At 38.0% G+C, this 19,641-nt stretch overlaps 2 protein-coding genes across 3 annotated transcripts; one reads left to right on the top strand and one right to left on the bottom strand.

The window, feature by feature from the left end:
* Nucleotides 1-2,293: 2,293 nt before the first annotated feature.
* Nucleotides 2,294-11,833, top strand: LOC131318466 (probable inactive leucine-rich repeat receptor-like protein kinase At3g03770). 2 transcript variants are annotated; one of them, XM_058348266.1, is made up of 9 exons: nt 2,294-3,623; nt 4,126-5,661; nt 6,462-6,595; nt 7,124-7,364; nt 8,164-8,369; nt 8,461-8,510; nt 9,532-9,643; nt 10,814-11,114; nt 11,603-11,833. In XM_058348266.1, the coding sequence occupies exons 2-8, from the start codon at nt 4,326-4,328 to the stop codon at nt 11,090-11,092; spliced, it is 2,358 nt and encodes a 785-aa protein (XP_058204249.1). In that variant the 5' UTR covers nt 2,294-3,623; nt 4,126-4,325; the 3' UTR covers nt 11,093-11,114; nt 11,603-11,833. The 2 variants fall into 2 exon arrangements, with proteins under 2 accessions (XP_058204249.1, XP_058204248.1); XM_058348265.1 differs by lacking the exon at nt 11,603-11,833 and having other exon boundaries at nt 10,814-11,374.
* Nucleotides 11,834-13,265: 1,432 nt separating this feature from the next.
* On the bottom strand, nt 13,266-17,892 carry LOC131318467 (ubiquitin-conjugating enzyme E2 2). Its single transcript, XM_058348267.1, has 5 exons — nt 17,641-17,892; nt 17,455-17,480; nt 16,313-16,402; nt 16,102-16,190; nt 13,266-13,750 (listed from the first exon to the last, which is right to left on the bottom strand). Exons 1-5 carry the CDS (start codon nt 17,763-17,765, stop codon nt 13,622-13,624), a joined length of 459 nt encoding a protein of 152 aa, XP_058204250.1. The 5' UTR covers nt 17,766-17,892; the 3' UTR covers nt 13,266-13,621.
* Between the last annotated feature and the right edge of the window lie 1,749 nt (nt 17,893-19,641).

Below are 19,641 nucleotides of genomic sequence, written 5' to 3'. Positions count from 1 at the left end.
CTTTTTCGGATTCACTTTGAAATAAGTTAATAAAACAATAGATACAAACAATGTTGTTTATCTTTCGCGAACTCTCTATAGATCATATGGATAGACGTGAAAAACTGAAAATTGAGAATCACCAACTTGTTAATGTAGCCGAGTGTGATTGAGGAGGCTCGGGCAGAGTGGATAGTTGTATGGTCACACTCAGTGCAAACATTCAGGTTGCTTATGAGTTATGACACAGCTAACTGTTTGTGACTCAAAGGCTCTTGTCAATTCTAAAATACTGCCATTGATCAATACAGATAACTAGCTAAACCTCACAGTCGCCATATGCTTTAGGTCTAGAAACCATGCGATCGACTACAAGGTTTAGCCCTTTCATCACCACAGATAGGTTCAGGCGCCAAGGTACCGAAGGCATTTTAATCTTAATATTAACCTCTACTCATCACTAATGAGGGGTTGGTTTAGCGTATGATTGTCGTGGCGTAGGGTGCCAACCTAAGTGAAATGATACTCTCACGTTGTGATGCTATCTTATCTTTGCCCTCAAGTTGATGTACTTCTTTTCATTATTAATAAAATTCCTTTTTTTTCCATTAAAAAAAAATAGAGAGAGAGGGGTTGATTCAGTGGTTAGGAATTCGGACTTAGTTGGACAAGGCCCAAGTTTAAGTTCCCATAACCCCTCATTGAGGCTAAACATACTTCGATGTAGGTGTGGTGGGATTTCCTACCGATGGTGTGATGTGATGGGGTACTCTCTGGCAAATCATAAATGAGAATCTAACGATGATGAACCCGTCGTCTTTCACATCTTGAATGATGGTTGAGGGGATGAGGTCTGGTCACTATTATGTACTTATCAAGGAAAGTTGGGTACGAGGTCCCGTATGAATAATCAAGCTATGTCAATGACTACATTAAATTCATTGTATTTGAGTATTGGTCTATGTATTTTATAGTTCTCACGTAATTTGTGGTTTTAGATACCGGACGGAATAGTGGCTGCCGAATTGAAGCATTTTTTAGGATTGCATTTTGTGCAGTATTTTTGTTTTGGGAAAAGTCTTCTTTCACTCTCTGAGGTTATCGTCATGTGCAGATATTCCCTCATGGTTCAAAATTGAGCACATAACCTACCTGTGGTTTTGAAAATGTGCAGATGGACCTACTGCCGTCATGTTTTTCATCCATATTAACGGAGGTGTATCTCACACGCCTCTAGAATGTAATCTGAGTCGTTCATAATATATTAAATAAAGAATAGAGTATCTCTGTAAAAAATCATCTCGACCAAGCATCAATAACCAGTGATCTAATTTTTAGTAAATTCAAATTTGAAATTTTAATTTCATACCAAAATCGATTCGACCATGAGTTTTTCATTTTTTGATTGACTTGAATTTTGGCATAAATGTAGTACTTGTCAAAATTTACAATATCAACGGTTTGTATTCAATTTTTGGTATAGGGGATGGTGTGGTTAGATTAAAAAAAGAAAAAGAATCAAGGGACTTGATGAGGGTATATCAGTCTTTTAATGTTGTGTCTGTTAATATGAATGGAAAACATGACGGCAGGGGATCTATCAGCACATTTTCAAAATCACAAATAGATTATGTGCTTAGTTTTAAACCATGAGGGGATATCCACTCATGATGATAACCATAGGGGTCAAAATGGACTTTGCCCTTTTGTTTTTTTAAGAGTTTATGTAAAATTGAGGAATATAAAGTCATTTTATACTGCCAGACATTAGGACCCATCAGTTGAATCATTTGGAAAATTATTGAGACATGATAGAACATTCTGATCGTTATATCAAATCAATTAGTACTATGATTATTACCAGGCCTTGAAATCCCGTACCAACAATTAATTGCGAAGGAGGGTATTACAATTTGTCAATCTTCGTCTTTCATGAATGAGTTTAAGTTCTTGTCCGGATGAACCGGAAACCATGGTTTTTTCGCTATCGTTCATTGTAGACTCTGCTAAACGTCCACTGTAGTAATTTGAACCGTTTATCTTATAGATCTTGCAAAATAATATATTATTCATGCATAAAATTAAATTGACCGAATATCAATAGTTATATCAAAAGTTGATTTCAAATTTTTTAAAGAGGACTTTCTGATTCTATAACTAATTTTTTAAGTTAAACTGTTAATTGCAGCTTATTTTATAAATCATAATCTAATTTTTGACAGTAGTTCAGAGATTACAAACGCAAACCCAAAAGGGAGAGAGAGAGAGAGAGAGAGAGAGAGCGCGGGGGGGGGGGTGGGTGGGGGGCAACTGGAGAAGAAGGGCCACACACAGCTTAGAGATCACGAACGCAAACCCAAAAGAGCAAAAAGCCAAAGTTGGCCTGAAGTACCAGAAAGCGAAAGCTCACCTTACCGACAAACACACCCATTTACTAATGTTTTCCAAAACCATTCAAAATCAACTTAAAAAAAAATCTAAAATATACAGCCCTGCTCTATTGCCAGATTAACATTGGCTCCATCCAGAGCACGGATCAACAACTCAAAGCTTCAAACATGAATTCTGCTCTGGCAATAGAAGTACCCACTAAAGCAAGAAATTTGTGGCCTTCCACTCTCATGCATACAAAGCTTATAATTTGGGAACATTTTTGCAGAGGGAATAAAGGGTTCATCTTCAGCAAGAATCTTTCTTTCTCTTTTTCTTCCCTCCTTTTCTTTTGCATTTTAACAGAGGCCTCTGTTAAAGCATCAAGAGCACATATATAGGAGTAATTTGGAAGCTTCAAGTCTTCAACTCTAGAGAGAAAGAATTACCAAAAAATAAAAAAAATTAGAGAGAGAGAGAGAGAGAGAGAGAGAGAGAGACGTTGTCTGTTTTGTTGAATTTTGGCTCTATGTTTATTGAACCCATGTAACTGTTGGTGTGTGTATAGTACCTGACTCTTCGAAAAGGCCTCTACTTCAGAGTGAGATCAAGGAGCATAATTTTGGGGGGAATGGGGTAAGGCTTTGCTGTCTTATCTTAATTAGTATATTTTTCTCGGCAAAAGGTAGTATTGTTGGAATAAGTAGATTAGTACCTTGGAGGTGGAGTTCAACTGAATTCCTGACCTCCTTACTCCTAGGACCTAAGTGCATCTGATGCCGTTGGGCTAAAGGTGCATCTTACTTAACTACTTTGGACAGTTGAGTTGTATGCATTCATGTACATGTTCATACGTGCTTGTGCATGTGTGTGTATTTTTGTTTACTTTGTGGTGGGAGTGAAAGGATTGAAGAGTGGAACATATCTGAAAGTGCTTAATTTGAGTTGGGTTTGTGTCATTTCACAAGGGTTTGTTTGGTTTCAAAGTTTATGGTAGTTGTAGTCATGGCAAGTTCCTTCATTTTACAGGTACATTGTTTTCATAGAGTTGGTAGATTTTGTTCTTTCCTCAGGGCAATAATCAACAAAAATTTGGGGCTTTGACAATGGTTGCTTACCCTCCTCCTCCTTTGGTTTTATATTCCTCTGTTGAGGGCTGGTAGTCTCCGGGTATATTTTCTCCGTTCAAAATGAATAAATTAATCTCTCTCTCTTCCATACTTTAAAGAGGGAAACTCTTCTCTCACTGTGATTGGTTTCTTCCCTTTAGAGAGGTAAGTTCATTTGCAATTAACTTGAAATAATTCTTCGAATAGTTTCTATAGTTATCATTTTTCTTATGGTCCTTCCTATAGTCTGTGTTCGGTTGTGTTTTAATGACATTGTAAGGCAGCACTTGGTTTATGGGAATCAAGCTGGATTGGAATGGTCATTCCGATATTTCGTTTGCTAGGAAATAACAGAATACCAAAGACAAATAGAATCGTTGTTCACTATAATTCAGGTGAATGACCATTCTACTGGAAGGCAAAGAATGGCCATTCTGTTCCTTGCCCAAAGCATTCCAGGCAACCAAACACTACCTAAATGCAATATTCACTAGCTAAAAGAACAAATATCGCACCAAATAACTTGCAACATGGTTTCAAATTTGAAGAAGGTAGTAGATCTTTAGACAATGGTAAAGATCAAGTCATAATAGCATTATTTTTCTTTCTTTCTTTCTTTTTTTCTCGAGTAATCCATCTTCTAGTGTCAACTTAATTCCTTTTGCAGTTGTTCGTATGCGGAGCTTGTGTCATTATGGGTAGCTGATCCAGTACTTGAGAATCTCCGAGATTCAATTCGCTCAAAATACTTTCTGAAAGATATATAGTAACCAACCTCTTTTTGATTGGTAATATTCCATGATATCTATCTTTCGAGTTATTTAGTTGGCTAGCCAGTTTGCCCCATAGCTACAGAAGATTTGTGCTATGGCAAAAACTTTTGGCCATTCTGCACTTCTGGTTCTGATTTTCCTATCCATTTTGTCCGAGTACTCTGAGCAACTACAATCATCTCAAGTGCAAACCCTTTTGAGACTCAAACACCTTTTGAATTCCCCAGCTGCTCTAAGCAGCTGGACTAACGACACAGATTTTTGCAACACAGAACCAAGTCCATCTGTAACTGTCGTGTGCTACGACAAAAGCATAACCCAGCTTCTTATCATTGGGGAGAAGGGGACTCCTCCATTGCCTCGTAGTTTCTCCATAGATTCGTTTTTCACTACCCTTGTTAAGATTCCCACCTTGAAAGTCCTCACATTGGTCTCCCTCGGCCTTTGGGGTCCACTACCCGGCAAAATTGCAAGATTATCATCCCTGGAAATATTCAATGTCAGTTCAAATTTCATCAACGGTGCCATTCCACAAGAAATCTCATCCTTAACAAACATCCAAACGCTCATACTGGATGACAACATGTTCAACGGTCAACTTCCACATTGGCTGAGTTCACTTTCAGTTTTGTCTGTTTTGAGTTTGAAAAGTAATTCTTTAGAAGGGGTTTTACCAGAGTCATTGGGAAGCTTGGAAAATCTGAGAATTCTTGATCTCTCACATAACCATTTTCTCGGTCAAGTGCCTGATCTTAGCAGTCTAACAAGCCTTCAAGTTCTTGACTTGGAAAATAATTCCCTCGGGCCTCAATTTCCTCGTGTCAATAAGAAAATAGTTTTCCTTGTACTGAGAAACAACAAGTTCAGCTCGGGCATTCCCAGTGAAGTGAGCTCCTATTATCAGCTTCAGAAGCTAGATATTTCTTTGAACAGATTTGTCGGTCCGTTTCCCCCATCATTATTAGGACTTCCTTCGATTACTTTTCTGAGTATTTCCGGAAACAGATTTACTGGAATGCTTTTTGAAAACTTGTCTTGCAATTCTGGACTGGAATATGTGGATTTGTCATCAAATCTCCTGACCGGAAAGCTTCCCGACTGTTTCCAGTCTGATTCCAAGGACCTAACTGTGCTTTATTTTGGGAATTGTTTAAACATGGGTGATAAAAGTCAACACCCGTTTTCATTTTGCCGAAATGAAGCTCTAGCTGTGGGAATCTTACCTCATCGCCGGAAGCGTGAACAAACGTCTAAAATAGTTCTTGCCGTCAGCATATCTGGGGGGATTATTGGAGGAATTGCACTTGTTGGTTTAGCTTTCTTGATTGCAAGAAGAGTTCATTTGAAGCAGACAAGGGGATTAGTACCACCGCGATCAATAGCAGAGAGTGCATCAACTGGGTACAGCTCAAAGTTGATGTCAGAGGCAAGTAAGATTTTCATCTTTCTCTGTGTCTGTCCGTACAAGTGTGTGGAGTCAGAGTTTGAACGAGTTGAGATGCATAGGTGAGAAGTCCAATGGCCGATCTAGAAATTTAAGATAAAGGACAATGCCATAATACTAACTTTCAAAATAGATTACCAAGCACAAAAGTCTCTAAAGATAAGGTCCATAAGGACATAGTTTAACAAAAGTCTCTGAAGAAAGGACATAGTTTAACTGTTCATGGAGATAGTTTTTCATGCACACTTTCACAAGTAAACCCCAAGTTGTCATCTGAATAAATTTCTTGTCATAGTCAACTTATTTGGTTTGTATGCTTAAAACAGGCTAGCTCAAAATACCAGGGGTTTGAAACAATTTTTGGGCTCAAGCATAATTGTTTAGGGAGGTAAATGAGAATTTCTATGACTACATAGGGGCATGATTGTTGTTATCAACTTATCAGAAATTCAGGGGGTCACTTGCCCCCTTAGTCCCATGCTACCCATTGTCCTGTGCTAGATCCACCAGTGGTGACAACAATACGAAATGGAGTATTTTGATGAGAACAATTTTATTTTATTGATGTTAGAAAATTCATTTGAATATCAAGGTTGGTGGTGGTTGTTAATTGAGAGCGCGATAGTTGCAAGGAAATGGAGGCCAAAAAAAAAAATTTAAAAAGGAAAACAAATATATCATGTTTAGTAAGGATGACTGATGCCTTGACTGTAGTCCACCTGTTCTTCCAACATCTTATGTATACGAGATGTGAAACTATGAATCTTGTCCCTTTGAACTTTGAAGGATATGCATCACAAGCAACGAGGTTAGGAGCTCTCGGCCTTCCTGCTTACCGAATGTTTTCACTGGAAGAACTTGAAGAGGCAACAGATAGCTTTGATACATCGACTTTCCTGGACCAAGGTTCACATGGACAGGTATTTACCAAACCATTTCCAAATGCATTTCAAGGAGGAGGGACATTGCCAATGTTGATCTTTTAGTATTGAATCCGGCAAATACTTTTCATGTTGCTGCTGTTGAAGTCCATTTTCAAGCGCAAATGAGTTACTTTTTCTGACTAATTTCTTTTGTCTAAAATATCTGCATTTATTCGTTTTCTTCTGTACATCTGATTTCAGTTTTTCGTAAAGTTACTCAAATAATTTTACTGATTCCGTCCAGTGGCTGCATAAGCTAATTAAATCCATGTGTTATTTTCCCTTGTCTCACAACAACTTTCTTTTCCAAAGGTTAATGGTGATGGACTGTAGTATTTTTGCAGTTTCATGTTATAAATGGAGTTTAATGAATTTGATATTAACTTGCGCATCGTGGCTCACTATAAATATGATGACTTTGGTGGGATCAATACATTTTTTTTACTTTTACTTTCGATTCTGTAGCAGACTTATGGATTTAATGTCTACTCGTGACGAGGACTGATGGCTTCTTTTTCAATTCAGATGTATAGAGGACGCATGAAGGATGGTTCCTTTGTTGCTATCAGATGCCTGAAAATGAAAAGAAGCCAGACCACTCAAAGCTTTATGCATTACATAGAGTTGATCTCAAAACTTCGACATCGCCATTTGGTCAGTGCTCTGGGACACTGCTTCGAGTGTTACTTGGACGATTCAAGTGTCAGCAGATTATTTCTTGTCTTCGAATTTGTTCCTAATCGAACCCTGAGGAGCTGGGTATCTAGTAAGCCAACACATGTTGTTTTCCATTTGCAACTTATTTAGCTATCTTAATGCACAAGCATAAGCAGTCGTACTTCTAAAAGGTTGGTATTTGGATCCCTATTCTTGGTTTTAGGTTAAATAGCTCAAAATAAGTTGAAACGTTTGACATTTTAGTAGCTGAGTTTCAGGTGGTTTTTTTAAGCAAAAGTCAAAAAATTTAACCATAAACAAATTGGGTCGACATAGGTAGCCCAACCTTGGGCCTTGGCTCAGTTGGTCATTCCCAATGGGTTAGAATTCTGAGGGTGAGGTTGCGGGTTCGAGCTGATGGAGCAGGCAGTCCGCCCCTCGTAGTAATCTAACTTACCAACAAAACTAACATCTTACCGTGTTACAAAAAAAAAATAGCTAGCCCAATCCTAGAGTTATAGTTCTGAATCATTGTGTCAAGATGGAGAGTACAAAAGTTAGAAGCTTGTCTTCCTTTAATCTTAATCTTGAAATTTTTGCACTTTCTTCAATGTTTTTTCGTAGAAGATACCAATTGCTCTAAATCCTGTGAATGGATGATTTTTTTTTTGGCCTGGACATTCCTCGTGTTCTATGATCCCTCATTTTTTTTCCTTTTTAATTTGTGCCAAAGATTTGCTATTTCATCAAAATGCTGGTCATGATACTATTTCCATGCATATGTCTCTTACGAGAAACAATATGTACATTTACGTGTGTAAAAGAAGTCATTCCTTTCATCCATCACAATTGCTGCTATTACTTGTAATGGTTGGTGGCTTCCCATCCCTTACAAAATTGTTTGGCAGAGAGAGGTGCAAGACGAACACTTACTTGGGCACAACGCATAGCCGCAGCTATAGGGGTGGCAAAGGGCATCCAATTCCTGCATACTGGAATTGTTCCGAGCGTCTTTGCGAACAATTTGAAAATAATTGATGTTTTCTTGGATCAGAACCTTGTTGCAAAAATTAGCAGTTACAACCTACCTTTTTTAGCAGAGAGCATGCGGCAGGTATGGAAGCCAACCTTTCTTTAAGTTTCAGTATTGCTCTCACTTTATGAAAATATAGTGTTGGTTGATACATGTGTTTTAAATGTCACAGGTTGGTGAACAAATTTCTTCTGGTGGATCCAAAGGGCTTGACAAAGCAAGGTTTGTAATGAGATTTCCCTAAGTTCAAAGTTGCGTAAAAGTTGATTGATATATTTGTTAACTTACCAATAGTCCCAAAAGCTTGAGTTGTTAGGAAACGGGACGAACAGTGTTTATCAAGCTATCTAACAATATTCCTAACTAAAAGGCCTCAACTCTCAGGTCATGTAAAGAATGATATTAACTGGTAGTCAGCAGGCAAACTTGCGTGGCAAAAATTTCATAGACATGGAAGTAATCTATCTCCATCCCTATTTTTGACGAGTAAGAAATGTTATTGCCAAAAAGTAGATTTTAGATAGGCTTGATACATAACTGACAAAGATACAAGGAAACACTTCTCAAGTCGGCTAAAAAACTCCCACAACCCCGAGATAAAGAACATAGTCATAGAAAAGAAAATCTCACAACACGAGAAATAGCAACTATCTGAAAAAACGAGGTGAAAAACCTCATATACGTGTGGCTCAAATAGAATTTGCACCCAATGCCAGCCTTGAAACTGAGACTAGGTTGGATGCAGCCCACCCCCCCGCCCCCCCCCCCCCCCCCTCAAAAAAAAAAAAAACAACAACAACATATTGTTTACAAGCACTTGGCTGATTGTTTGTGGGCTTGAGACATGGAGCTAATACATGCACCTTAATATGATGGCATGGAATTTCAAATAATGTGTTCAAAGGAGAAACCAAGAATAGTCATTAGGGAAACCAACTGACTGAAGAACAGAAAGAGGATTAAATAGGACTGCTCACAGCATATCAGGACGTCTTTTGCTAACTGAAACGCAGCTAGTTCAAATGTGGGCTTTAACCAAATAGTCGTTGTACTTGGAGAGAAGGTTTTATATTTGTTGGCTTGCAAATCAAGAACAAATATGTCCCTCAATTCTCTTCATGTTAAAGTGATATCTTCACTCCATGATTTTGGTGTTGGAAGAGCCTATGAAGCAATTTTAATTTCTTAGCACAATGGACCAACATGCTGTTTTCTTACAGCTGCTCTACCTTGGTTTCCACAGGGTAAAACATGAGGAGAAGTCTGATGTTTATGACTTTGGAGTTATATTGCTAGAAATCATTATGGGAAGACCACTTGATTCGACGGATGAATTGGATGTCGAAAGAGATCTAGTAAGATTGATGTTCTATGTCTCAAGTCTTTTTCCATATCAGTTTCTGAACATTTGCATAAATTTGGGAAAAAATAGATCATTTTAACTGCACTTGATTGCTTAAACTTGGGGAAAAAATAGATCATTCTGCTCCTGCATCATTTGCAAAACATGGAACTTATCAGGCTTTTAACCCGTGGCGGACCCAAAAATTTACATTATTGGGATTTGGGAGAACATATTATTTATGATGATGAAACAGATTCACAAACAAAAGGATAGTGAATTTCAGTCATCATTTTTCAGCTGATACTCTTTTTGTCTTTCTACTAAGAACTTACAAAAAGATCCTTATGTCTTTAGTTTCTTACAATAATATTTATGTGACCATACATGTAATTTCACGTCATGATAAAACAAAAAGAAGGGTGTTTGGAGAAAAGCAGAGTGAAATTTACCACTCTAAGAAAAACCTAGCAAATATCCACATACAGGAAAATAATAATGTCATTCTATCGACACTAACATAATTTTAAGGGTATAAGCCAAGGGTAACAATGTCATTCTAAATGAATGGGTTGGGGCCGTGCCCCCGCCGACCTCTTGATGTGTTCGGCCCTGCTTTTAACCTTTCCATTCGGCTATAATACTGGAAAGATAGCCCTTTTCATTATAATACGGGCACAACTCTCTTTCAACTCCTGCTGTCATACAAGTGCAAGTTTTTTTTTTTTTTTTTTTGATCATTAAAAGTGCAAGTTTGATTGTAGATAATGTCAAGCTAGTAGCCAAGATGAAAGAATCCCGTTAACAATATTTCGGAATGTGGTCACTCCCTCCAAGTGGAGTGGTAGTCAAGTGGTAGGCACCATGTACTCACATGCATTTGACAGGGTTCAAACCTCTGACCTTTCTAACTATAACTAACAATGTGACTTGCACTGAGAAGAGAAAGGTCACTACTCCTTTTAACTGAGATTGGAGCATCAAGAATTCCATTAGTTAGCATCATTCTTTTGTGATTATGAAATGGAACATCTTGAGAATTGTGTTACTCAATAGACTGAAAATTGCCTTACGCACTATGGTCAAACTATTTTATTTGCTTTTTATTCGAGATATTAGTAATTGTTCTTTTATATGTTTCTGGGATTGTAATTACATGCTCACATTGGCTGACGTTGTGCAGTTACAGAGGGTCATAACAGCCGACAATGCAGCTCGAAGGAGCGCAATTGATCCAGCAATTCACAATGGATACGCAGACGAATCAGTGAAAACAATGATGGAAATATGCATCAGATGTCTAGTTAAGGATCCAGGTGACCGGCCATCTATTGAGGATGTTCTTTGGAACTTGCAATTTGCTGCACAAGTTCAGGATGCGTGGCATGGAGACACCCAGAGCAGCGACGGGTCTCCCATCTTGCTTGTCCAACCTCCACGTCGGCAGCGCAATCTACAATAGGAGCGAACTTTTAAGATTCTAGGTACTTGTTTTTGCTATATAAGAAATAACTCCCCTTGATTAGTTTACTACATTCAAAAGGTTCTTATACTTGCACAAGATTTCCAAAATTATTGGTTAAACTTCCGAATGGGATTAAAGCATGATTTTATATCTGTATAAGCATATATCTAGGATAATCAAGTGTGCATGTATGCGAACACTTCTGAAATGTTTGTTCTATCTTTCATGTTTAGGCATAAAGAAAACCTGCCAGTAAGTGGTAAAATCATATTTCGTTTATACATAATTCTCATACAGAATGGTGCGGCCTGGTATCGGTTCGTTTCAAACTAAAAAACCGAACGAAGTGGCTGATCGTTTCGATCTAGAAGTGCCACATCATGCTGGGTGGCTTTAAAAGCCACTATGAACACACCTAACTCCCAAGTCATAATGTTGTTCGAATGAACCCGTAACGCTAAAGGTTTCTTTATTTCCCTCCCCTTCTTCTTCCCATTTTTGGTACAGAGAGATGAAAATAGCAAGAGGAAGATGGAGTTGCAACAATAAAATTATGGGGTGAGGCCTGCTACTTCATTCTTCCAGCCATTATAAATTTACATTATTCTTATAACTCAGTAGTACTACACCTTTTACCTTTCCATCTAATGCATTTTCCTCTCATTTTCGCGTAATTGTTAAGTTCACGACCTTCCTCTTCACAATTAGTGGAATTTCGCGGTATTGTTTGTGTCCCCAGCGCTGTTTTCCGCTGCTTTTTTCCTTTTCAGCTTCATGACTAATCACCATGAATGGACTTTCTCAATGAAAGCAAGCCCAGGTAGAACGTTACGACGTTTGCAAGTTTAATTTGCATGGTAAAGGTGAAGCAAGCCTAGGTTGAAAGCAAGACCATGTTTCCTTTTTGGCTTAATAGAAAGTTCAAGGATAATCAATCATTAATCCACATGGTGAAATGTGTTTCCGGCACTTCAATTTATCAAAGCGGAATTAAAAGAGCTGATATTGAGAGTGTAGGAAATTTGTTTGTTGTAAACTGAGAATCGAATTGGTGGAAGCATTAATTTTTAAAACGCTAAAGCATCAATGATCCACTTTCCAAAATGCCAGTGTTCGTTCACAGCACTTGTTATTGCCCATCAACCAAATTGCTGTCAAACAGATGGTGAACTACTTGCGACGCAAAACCAAACTCGGAAGAGCAAAAGCACCCTAATAAGCATGAAATGAACCACACGAACAAAGGTAATTTTCCTTTTTAGTATGTTGATTTTTTGTCAAAACATAACCCATTACAAGAGCTAAGGGGCATACCCCAGACAAACAAATCAGGCACAAGGCCAACAATGCTACAAGTAAACCAAAACACACGACCTTGGAATTAGTAAAGGGAATAGCATCCCTAAACACCAGACACCTGCTTACAACCAAATGACTAAGAAACCTATATTCAATCCAGACATAACAATCTATTTTCATCTGATTTCCTCAATTTCCTCCAAGAGCTGACGTAAGAGCTAATATCTGAAGCCACTGCCATTAAAACTCGGGTTGCATCAGAACTCTTGTGCCGGAAAATACACCTACTCCTTTCCTTTCCTACCACAGATGGCATACAACAGCTGCACAAGACAATGACAGAAGCAGATGCTGCAAATTAGATCCCCTTCTATGAAGCCTGATCCACTCAAACTCTTGAGCCAAAGAAAGACATGCCATTGTTCATCAGAAAGAGCTGCCAAAAATGAGAGAAGGGGCAAGAAGAAGAAGAAGAGGTGTCCATGAGATTCGTTACAATCAGCAACCCCCCAAGTCCCAACTATGTAATCTGTCCCTTGTAGCCAACCTCCCAAAAAAAGCACATCCACAGAATCATAGCCCTCCTGGGCACGTGGTGTTAAAACCAAATAACTTTGTGCCAGTCCACTACAGAAGCACTGGTTCTAGCAGCATTCCACGCAGATTATTGTCCATGTGTCTCAACAAACAAGCAGACTGCGTGAATATCACACATAATAATTGCCAAAAACAAATAGAAAATAATTGGGACACAGATGTCCATACACATCTTGTGGGGTCCATGTGCATCGGACGACTCTGAGTACATATGTGCCTGGACATATGTATTAGTAGCACTGCTCAACATATATTCATATTCATAATAGCCAAATACTGAAATGATAATTTTTTTTCACGTAGCAAATCTGTGTATTAACATTACACTCAAAAACTCTTCCCGACTCTCCCTGTTGCTATACACGTCACAAAGACATACTTAAAAGTGGATACATGAAACTTAGATGAAGGAAGAATTAAGGAGTGGGAAATCAAGAATTCAAGCAGAGGAGTCTAAAAGCAGAAATCAAATTCTTCAAAGCAATTCTCTAAAAGCAATGCACACAAACAATATTACACTTGAGCACATAGGTTTGGAGAAGAAGCCACCACACCGAACACTACTCCATTCCTTAACTTCTTAATTGTTTTTTATGGAATACAAGTCTGTGGTGGCGCCTTTTCTTTTGATCAGTCAGCAGTCCAGCTCTGCTCTACTATTTCACGAACTCTTCTGTTGTATTCTCGCTTATTTTCACTGAACATACGGGCTGCTTCAGAATTTGCAGGGGAATTTGGGTTTGGATCACAAAGCAGTGACTGCGGAAAACAAAAGAAAAATGCCTCATTAGCTTTATGACACAAGAACTTAAAAGGCACGCTCACCGCAGATGACACAACTTATGTTTTGTGGTTTTTTCTTTTATTATGTCAAAGTTAAAAGTTTGGTAACAGCTTACAAAACTGTTAAAGCAAAAAAAATAGGAAAAATCCTCAATTATGCGGAAATCACAATACATGGTGCAGCGTCCCTGTGGTGGAGAGGACAGTGTTGGAGACCAGTGAGGGGTGGAGTGGTCAAAGAGGTGTTCTCTGTTCTGGATTGAGAGAGGGGGGAGGGGGTACAACGAGGCCTGATCTGTTCGTATAGGGAGATATTGTGAGGGTATATGGGTCATTTACAGATTTCCGCGTCAATGGAGTTAAGGTCCCCCTTAAGAACTAATGTTTAAGTCGTTGATGGATTTTCTAGTTGAACGGGGTAAAGTGACGCTGAGTTACGGCTCTGGGACTGTTTCTCAAAATAACGCCAGTTTATAGCTGTGGTTAGAAGACCAAGGAGATGAAGGGATTCATACTAAGCTCCTATTTAACCTCCATGTTAGGAATTAATGGATTTGAAACATGTGAAACCATGAACTTAAGCAGCATATGAAAAGATCATGGAAGTATTTGAATTTCATGCTACAGTGGGTGCTATAACCTAACTCAAATCCTTGTACGCTGTTACCATCCATGAAAAGCTCATTCTCTTGTGCTCCTTTGCTTACCATCCTAAACTCCTTTGATGCACGCAATAGAAACTCATACAAGGTTTCACATTCTAACACTATTGAAAGTTGCAGAAAATGTTAAAGGAACAAGGATGCTGTCCATGATTACTCTAAATTTGGAAGAATCTACCAGCCAAAAGACTCAAGCCCAGAAAATACATCAGTCCCGTCACATTATCCAAGTTATGATAAGGGGTAGAGACGATAGGAATAACGAAAAACAGATGTACCTGGACAACTACTTTCCATATTCCTTCAAGTTCTTCGTTGGAATATAGATAAGCTAGTGGTCATCCTCATCTTGTGCAATGAATGGCTATATATGCAAAAGCATGCAATAAAAGTATGTACAAAGATGTCACCCTCAGCTGACATGTGTACATGCAACATGACACATGGCCAAATTTAGAATGGAAATGTGGACTACAGATGTGTCAATTCACGGGAGAAGAGTCTCGAAGCCCCCAAAAGACTATAAAGCCCTTTAAACAATGACAATCCACCACCGTGGGGAGACTTGAGAATCATGTGACACGTCCCAAACAGTTAGAGAAGTAATATTTCATCGGTATCCATGTAACATCATTTTAATCGGTTGCTTGGACCCCAAGGCATGCCAATATGCTTTAAATAGATCTCTTCTCACAAGAGATAAGGACTCAGCAGGTATAGTCTTGTAGAAAGGGATACATGCCCAGGTAAATAAAAGCAGATGGATACGAGAAAAAATGAAGTTCTGACATAGTTTGCAGATATCATTGACACTTTGACAGCAATAAAAGATGGCGTGATGTAGTGACTTTTGTAAAGTTCAAAAGATGCTCTTATCCTCAATACGGAATTCATATGTTGTAGTCTGCAAGTCACCGATTAACAGAGAGTGGATCACTAAACAATGAATTATTGCTTGATTTGTGTCATGAACTATTAAGGAAAACTAACCAAAGGATGTATAACAACAACAGCGACTTCAACAAAATCAAGTTGGACAGAGAAGTATAGAAAACTTAAGTCTGCACATATTTCTGAGATAAGGCAATTAATTAGAGCAACTTCCTGCAAGAGGGACACAGTGATGTGCGAATAGTGATAAGGATTGCTACGGATGGTTAAAATGAAACCCTGATACGCTCACCCTTTAATTTTCTCACTTTCATTTACCTAATTTAAATGGGCCATAGTACACTCTCATAACAAAGTGATAAATTTGTAGGCCTTGTTCGTTTCTCTTTTTAACTTTGTTTTAGTTTTGTTTTCTAATCATTACCCTATTTCTCTCTCCAATCATTACTTTCATTTCTCTCTCTATCTCTCTATTCATTACTCCTCTCTCCGATCATTACCTTATTTCTCTCTCAATGATTCAATATGATTAGCATTTGTACACAAATGCAAGCAACATCAATCATTCACAGCAAGCTCGATCTTGTTAAATGACTGATGGTGGAGAAAAAGCTTGAAATACTATACAAATGCAAACCCAAATGTGGAAGGAAATACCAAGGTAGCAACTATTCTCAAACTAAAAAACAAGTCTACTGAAATCAACCATACTCAATATCCAATCATCCTTCCTTTAAAAAAAAGAGTCAAGACAACATAATAAAGAGGCCACACCTGAATAGAAGTGAGTATAGCTGCGACATCATATATAGGGCTCCACTGATTTTGTAAGATATCCAAGCAAATACTCCCATCTGCATAGACTGAACATTTCAGAGACACATGGTTAGATAAAAGCACAGAATATTGATGTCACAGATCAGGACAATGACAACTACATATGCTCGAGACAGTAATAAGATCTATGCATAAGATCCTGACATACTATTTGGATGGAACATGCGTGAGACAAATCGGACTGTTGGCGGTTTATTAGGATAATCTTCTGAGAATTGCAGAGTAAGCTTAAACGTGCCTGCACCCATGGAAGCACAAACAACAAGTAAAGGACAAAAGATTCTGTGCAAAGATAGTATAAAAAGGACATATCCAAGCAAAATAAAAGATACATGAAAAGGAATTCCCAGGTCAAACATAGCTGGCCAATCTTCCTAACATGGATACTTTCCCACGTATAGCTAACCTATTCAATTACTATGTACACTACTAAGCCTAGCACTGAAGTATTAGGCCAGAGAGAAAACCGAGATAGATGATTTTCAGGATATTCCGGCTCTGTTAGGAAATAGGGAGTCCAACCTCAGCTTAAGCTAAAACCGAGCACAACCTATTTTGTTTGAACCCTCAGTAGCAGGATCCTTCTAAGGGGGTGACCAATCCACCTCGAAACCGCGCTCCTGCGCTCCCAAGTCAAAATCTTCTAAGAACCATGCTCCTACTGAGAAAGGAGATCGCTCCCAACTAGGGTTCTCAATTATATGCATATCAAAAGAAAAACACACACCAAAAAAAATCTACCAGAAAACAACGACAAGACTACGAAAAAATCAAGTACTCGGTATAGAAATAATATTTGCAATGACAGCAATAGTTCTAATTGACACACACACACTAGAACTAGCAAACAAAACAATAGAATTAGGGTATCTACAGTTTTATTTACATATATAAACATACACACACACACACAATGTTTACCCACACGCTCCAATAGATGCTCCCAACCTTAGATTCTTCTATGTCTGATAAAATAAAACATAAAATTAACACAGTTTGTTGGCATCTTGTCAAAATTTAGGTGTTCATTTCATCCGGGACTTCTTTCGGTCGACATAGAGAGGTTGAGGAGTTGGTTGAGATTCTGCGAATAGCAGCATTAGAAGAGTCTCGGGTACTCTTCGAAGCTCTCCCTAGGCCTTTCTTTTCCGATTGTACTGATTTCATCTTTTATCTTTTATCTTTGTGATAATGAAATTTCCTTTTCCCAATCAAAATTAAACTCTCAAATTAACACAACCCATGAAACAACCCTAATTCAACCACAAAAGAAGTGAAATTTGAACTAACCTCCATCCCAAGGAGTGTCATCAGGCCTACAAGTTGCAAAACACAAAAGGAACAAAAACAAAACAACACGAAATTACATAATCGGTAGAAGAAGAAAAAAAAGACAGGCAATTGGCACACGTATATACGTTTTTGCGTACGCGTATATGTACGTGCATACGTGTACATATGTATGCGTGTGCGTACCCGAAAATTACGGCGTTCCAGAGCATGATGTTGTTGTCCTGTGGGGCGCCGCTGATGCCGGCGGGCGGATCCTGCTGCAGCCTCTTGAAATCCCTCATCAGCCTCTTTCTCGCCGGCGTCGACATCTTAGAGAGAGAGAGAGAGATCTGGAGAATCTAAGAAAGGGACATTGTCATAAGGGAGAAAGGGGTTTGGGGCTTTCGTTCTCGTTTCTTTCTTTAACGAGTCAAGCACGCCGACGCCGAATAATTTAAAGAGTTATTGTTACTCCTTCCGTCCCATAATATTTAGCATTTTTAAGAATGCGTGTTATTTTTAAATTACATATATTTTTCAATTCATAATGTTTTAGGTAATTTTCTAAAAAATATTATGAATTAAAAGATATCGTTAATTTTTTCAAAATGCTGGAATAGTGAAAGTGTCAAATATTATGGAACGGAAGAAGTAGTAAAATTACACTTTAATCCTAGTATTTTGCTAAATAACTCGGTGCACCCAACTGTTGTACTTTCTGACATTGAACCCATCCGTGATGAATAACCGAGTATCTGGTCAGATTACGCGCACTCTAACTAAATCCAAAGCCTTGAAACTATCAAACAATCCAAATCTGCAGCAATCTCAAGATTTGAAGCGTTTGACTTTCATAAAATTCGACCTTACGACAACTAATAAGGCTAGCCGTGATTGATGTGTCATATCACTCGGCCAAACCATTGTCCAAGTAAGCGAAGAGGCCATTATGCAACAACTAGTTTACCTGAGTAGTTGAGACCTCACAACAGTGAATTTCCTCCTCCTTTTTTTATTTTTTTTGTGCTTTCTTTACATTTTTCCTTCTACGTGTCGTCTCTCTTATGGAATTCTTAAGTAAAAAACAATTTGATAACTACGATATTAAATTGAAATCTGGATTTCTCCTTTCTTAAGTTGATACTCCTTCCGTCCCTTTTTAAATGTCCTGCTTCGTAACTCCAACTTATTAAAAAGACATCATCATTATACCTTTCACATCAACTTTTTCCTCCATTTTCCCTACTTACCCATCATCATTACACTTTTATTCACTAACTTTTCAAAATGGAATCTACTTTTAGGGACAAAATAGACAATTCACCAACTTTTACCCACTAACTTTACAAAATGAACACTTATTAAGGGACAGGCCAAAATAAAATACTGGACTGTAATAAAGGGACGGAGGGAGTAATCATTATTCCAATATTTACTTAATCAAAATTTATATTCTTGTTTGCTTTGCGTCAAATAATTATTGTGAATTATATTTGATGAAAAATTTACAAACTAAACAATTTTGACCAACAGATTTTAAAAGTTCATAAAAAAAATTCTAAATTTGTATTATATATTTTATCTTTAGTGAACTTTTTAAAGATTTTTCTCATTAATTTTTAATTTGTAAATTCCTCTTGCCAAGACGAACTAGTAATCCACAAAAAATTTGAGCAAAACAATCGAAAGTTCATTCTGTCATTTTGTTTTGCTCAAACTCAAACTTATACAATAATAAAGTTAGGCCAAACTCGCGTAATTGTTTTGTTTTGATGCAATTAGGGCTAGAACTAATTGCATTTTGTTACATAAAAATAAGAAATTAATTGGGCCCACCATTTGTTAAAGACCGGTAATTTTATCTACATATTGAAGGAGATGTACCTAGGTAGGGTGTTGGAATTCACCCATGTGGGAGATGGTGATGGCTTGCCAAGAGTCAAAGATTGAGTAGCATAAATGGAATCCAGAAGATTTAGGCATGTTCTGGAAGATCTTGGCAGGGCAGAGCATTTATTGCTCTTGGAAAATCTCCATCCCCTGTTTTGTTTTGTTTCTCTCTGGTTTCCCTATAAATACTGATGTATTTGTTAGGTTGAATGTGTGGCAGCAGATATGTGAGTTGAGAGGGTGAAGTCGAGCGTGGGGAGCAGATTGTGGCTCCTCCGGTGAGGTTTTTTCATGTTTTTGTATATTTGTTGATAT

Source organism: Rhododendron vialii, chromosome 3a (assembly GCF_030253575.1).
Source record: "Rhododendron vialii isolate Sample 1 chromosome 3a, ASM3025357v1".
Lineage (NCBI taxonomy): Eukaryota > Viridiplantae > Streptophyta > Magnoliopsida > Ericales > Ericaceae > Rhododendron > Rhododendron vialii.
The sequence above is the reverse complement of the archived record's forward strand: the minus strand, read 5'-3'. Positions and strand labels throughout refer to the sequence as shown.